The sequence below is a fragment of the Myotis davidii genome, unplaced genomic scaffold, assembly GCF_000327345.1.
Source record: "Myotis davidii unplaced genomic scaffold, ASM32734v1 scaffold489, whole genome shotgun sequence".
Lineage (NCBI taxonomy): Eukaryota > Metazoa > Chordata > Mammalia > Chiroptera > Vespertilionidae > Myotis > Myotis davidii.
In genome coordinates, this window is record NW_006299708.1 from 184886 (window position 1) to 189179 (window position 4294).

At 37.7% G+C, this 4294-nt stretch overlaps 1 protein-coding gene across 1 annotated transcript in view; it reads left to right on the forward strand.

Moving 5' to 3' along the window:
• Positions 1–4294, forward strand: part of COL4A5 (collagen type IV alpha 5) — a 278780-nt gene that overhangs the window by 123415 nt on the left and 151071 nt on the right. Inside the window, exon 3 of the mRNA XM_006775788.2 lies at positions 680–769. Within this exon, the coding sequence (XP_006775851.1) occupies positions 680–769 (90 nt within the window). The remainder of the gene's footprint in view (positions 1–679; positions 770–4294) is intronic.

A 4294-nucleotide genomic window follows, 5' to 3' on the forward strand; every position in this document is an offset into this window, starting at 1 on the left:
TGGACCCTCAATGGTAGGGAGGCAGCCCTCCTTTGCTGGTGTTAGTAAGTGCTATGGTCAGAACTGGAACTTGAGTCACAATTCAAAAGGTAATTCTGAGTAGAGGAATTATTAGTGATTTTCTCTTTATTTTTTGTTTTCTACAATAAATGTATTCCTTTTTTGTATTAATTTTATAATCAGAAAAAAATAAAATTTTCATGATCTAGATAAGGTCTTTTTCTGGCTTATTTATCTCTAATCAGCTAATGAATTTCCATTCTGGATAAACTCTTCTGCTCTATAACAAATCTGAAAGCTTCTCTGATTTTTTTTTTATTTCTTTTCATCCCTGCACCATACTTATTTCATTTAACCTCTGCACCCCCTTTTTCCTGGGTTAATGACCATCTTTCTTATTAAACTTTTGATGTCAGTATGGTTAAATCTCACTTCATCACTGATATGTTTTTTACTTTTACAAGAAAACATGACATTACATAACCATATGTAATATAAATTCAGAATGACTTGTCTTTATCACTCATATCTTAAAGGTTTCCCACATTAGTGGATACTGTATATTTTGTATTATTAAATTATTCTTCTCTAGATAGTTGTTTGATCCTTCTGAATCTCAATCATTACTGTGCTTGAAAATTCATAAATGACCTTATCTTTCATTCTTTTTTAACTGCAGGGGGAGAGAGGATTTCCAGGTTTGGAAGGCCATCCAGGTTTGCCTGGATTTCCAGGTCCAGAAGGGCCTCCAGGGCCTCAAGGACAGAAGGTATGTGCCAAGTTGCCAACCAGTAATACCAGAGGAAGTTGAAGGCTATGCTGTTATTCAACACTTCTTGGGCAAGAAGTTGAGGCCAGCTTTTTGTGCTTCCGAAGCTGAAGTAGTGTAATTAATGACTTCAGTAGAGGTAAAGGACAGGGTACAAACTATATTTTCTAATTGAATGACCCTGACATGGAGAAAAGTAGCCTGGAGCATACACATGAGGAGATAGTAATATCACATGACAAATCTCCAAAGTAACTAGTGTCTACCTGGTTTTGGAGTTCCCTTTTTATTCTACTTAGTGTGATATGCTCAATGGGAGGGACTGGGTGCAAAGGCACCCTGAAATTTTACCAGTAAACCGGCTGCTTAGTGCCAGGGGAAAAAAAACACGCAGTGCCAGAGGGTAAAAGTTGTGAGTTCTCACACTTACTCTGGCTTTTTTTTTCTCTTTAAATCCTTACTTTTGATTACTAAGCCTAATACATAGGATCGCCCAATTGGGGACACCCTAAGAGACTGCAGGAGAAAGTTGTTTCTGTGGAACCTGGGGATCAGAGCTGGGAGAACCAGCTCTGGGGCAGTCCATTCTCCCAAACCAGTATTAAGTGCGACAGGGAAAACAAAAGCTGTAAACTGGCTAGAGAGGATTTATAGCCTTGGACGTCAATCCAGAAAATCTACCACCTAGGGGCTGAATCCAAATTGACCCTTGTGTAAACACAAATAAAGGAGTCTAAGAAACAAAAGAATACTGCCTGCTTGAAAATCAGGACTGTGGCTTACAATACAGAGGAGCAGTGGAACGCAGAGAACTTCAATACTGTCCTGACTACCTAAAGAAACAGGTGTGACAAACAGAAGAGTAGAGGAAGTGAATGACTTTCACTACTGAGCATTTTTATTTTTTCATCTTTTACTTAAGAAAACATATTTTTTCTTTTTTCCTCAATTGATTTTACCTTTATAATTATTATATTTTTTTTATTTTGAATTAGTATTAGTACTACTACTATTTTACTTTTTTAAAAAAAGTATCATTTTATTTTCTCTTTATTTTATTTTGGAATTAGTGGTGTACATTCTATTTTCATTTTTCCTTTAGCATCATTTTAGTCTATCTCAACTTCACCTTTATGCCAACACTCTCTTCCTCACTTTTCCCATTTGGTTGTTCTGTTTCTCTTACTCTATTCCTGCTTTTTGTCCTATTGGTTTTTGCTAGATTGTTGACTAGATTGTTTTTTTGTGCTTGTTTGTGAGATTGTTTCTCTTTGTTGTTTCTGTTTATTTTTTGCTTCTGTTTTTCCTCTTTTTGCTTGTTATTAGTTGTTTGTCGTTTGCATTCATCTCTGGGTGTTTATTGTTTGCATTTTTTTGGATTAGTGGTTGTTCTATTAGAGTATTCCCCCCATATAAATAGTTTCCCCTCTTTCTTTTCCTCTCTTTCTTTTCTCTCTTATTTTTTTCCTTTTCTCAATATTATTTTTACACTCTCTTTTTTTCTTCTCCCCTAATTCTCTTTTCTCTGGTGGTCACCTTTATTTGGGGTTATTAGTATCATGAATACATTTGTGTTCTGTGCCTCGTGCATTATGCCTTGTTGTGTTGTATTTTATACCTTTAAATCAGTGCAGGAGAGAGAGAGCTATAAAACCAGATACCCAGAGAAGAGATCATGGGGAGACAGAGAAACAGCCCACATATGAAAGAAAAGGAGGCATCACCAGAAAAGGAATTAAACGAAATGGAGACAAGCAGTATGTCAGAGAAAGAATTCAGAGAAATGGTCATAAGGTCACTGAAAAGAATGAAAGACAAATTCAACAATATGTGTAAAAACCAAGAGGAAATGAGGAAGAACCAAGAGGAAATGAAAAATAACATCACTGCTATAAAGAACACAATAGAAAGCATCAACAGTATACTAGAAGAAGCAGAGGACTGCATCAGTGAGCTAGAACACAAGGTAGGAAAAAATACCCAAGCAGAGCAGCTTCTAGAAAAAAAAAATTAAAAAGCTGGAGGAAAGCCTAAGAGACCATTGGGACAATATGAAATGAAACAACATCCGCATCATAGGGGTGCCAGAAGGAGAGGAAAGTGAGCAAGGAATAGAAAACCTATTTGAAGAAATAATGACAAAAAACTTCCCTGATATAGGGAAGAAGAAACACACAAAAATCCAAGAAGCTCACAGAGTCCCAAACAAAATGAACCCCAAAAGACCAACACCAAGGCACATTAAAATTAAACTAGAAGCCAGTTGCATAAAGATTCTCGCAATAGGCCTTCCTACCCCTTGCTGCCAGCACCAGTTTTCCTCCAGCACACAGGTCCAAGGCCTTTGGTCTGGCCGCAGCAGAGATAGCAAGCCTCTTCAGTCTTCAGTCTTCAGTCTTTAGTCTTCACTCCGGCCAGAGCCTTCAGTCTTTGCTCCGTGCTTGCATATGCAAATAAACCGCCATCTTTGTTGGGTTATTTTGCATGCTCATCCTGATTGGCTGGTGGGTGTAACGGAGTGACACCAATTTGCATGTTTCTCTTTTATTAGTGTAGATTGGCAAACACCAATGACAAAGTAAGAATCTTCAAAGTGGCCAGCGAAAGACAGAAAGTTCCCAAAAGTGATCCCCCATCAGACTGGCGACTGATTTCTCAGCAGAAACACATCAGGCAAGAAGGGAATGGAATGAAATGTACAAAGTCATGCAAAGGAAGGGTCTGATACAAGAATACTGTACCTCAATCAAAATTGAGGGTGAAATCAGGACAAAAAAAGGACTAAGGGAGTTTATTACCCCCAAACCAACAATGCAAGAAATGCTAAAGGGTCTGCTGTAAAACAAATAAGAAGTAAAGAAGGAACACAGGCATAAAGAATGAAAATGGAGACAGACAAGTACCTATCAATAATAACTTTAAATGTAAATGGATTAAATGCCCAATCAAAAGATATAGGATAGCTTGGTAGATAAGAAAATATGACCTACATATCTGCTGTCTACAGAAAACCCACTTCAGAAAAAAGGACTCACACAGACTGATGGTGAAGGGATGGAAAAAGGTTTTTCAGGTGAATGGAACTAAAAAAAAAAAGCTTGGGTAGCAATACTTATATCTGGCAAATTAGACCTCAAAGCGAAGGACATAGCAAGAGATAAGGAAGGCCACTTCATGATAATAAAGGGAGCAATCCAACAGGAAGAAATAACAATGGTAAACATATATTCACCCAATACAGGAGCACCCAAATACATTAAAAAAAAAAACTTCTGGAGGATATCAAGGGAGAGATTGACAGCAATACAGTCATAGTAGAGGACTTTAATACCCTACTATCACCAATTGGAAAATCCTCTAAACAAAAAATGAGCAAAGAAACAGTTGGGGTCCAACCCCAGCAGGTCCAGGGGTTCCCCAAAGGTGTGGATGGAGTCCGCAAAGAATGAATGACACAGAGACAACGTTCAGTTGATCAGCATAGCTAGGTTCTCCAGCCAGGTTCTTTCTTTATTCTCCTGTTCC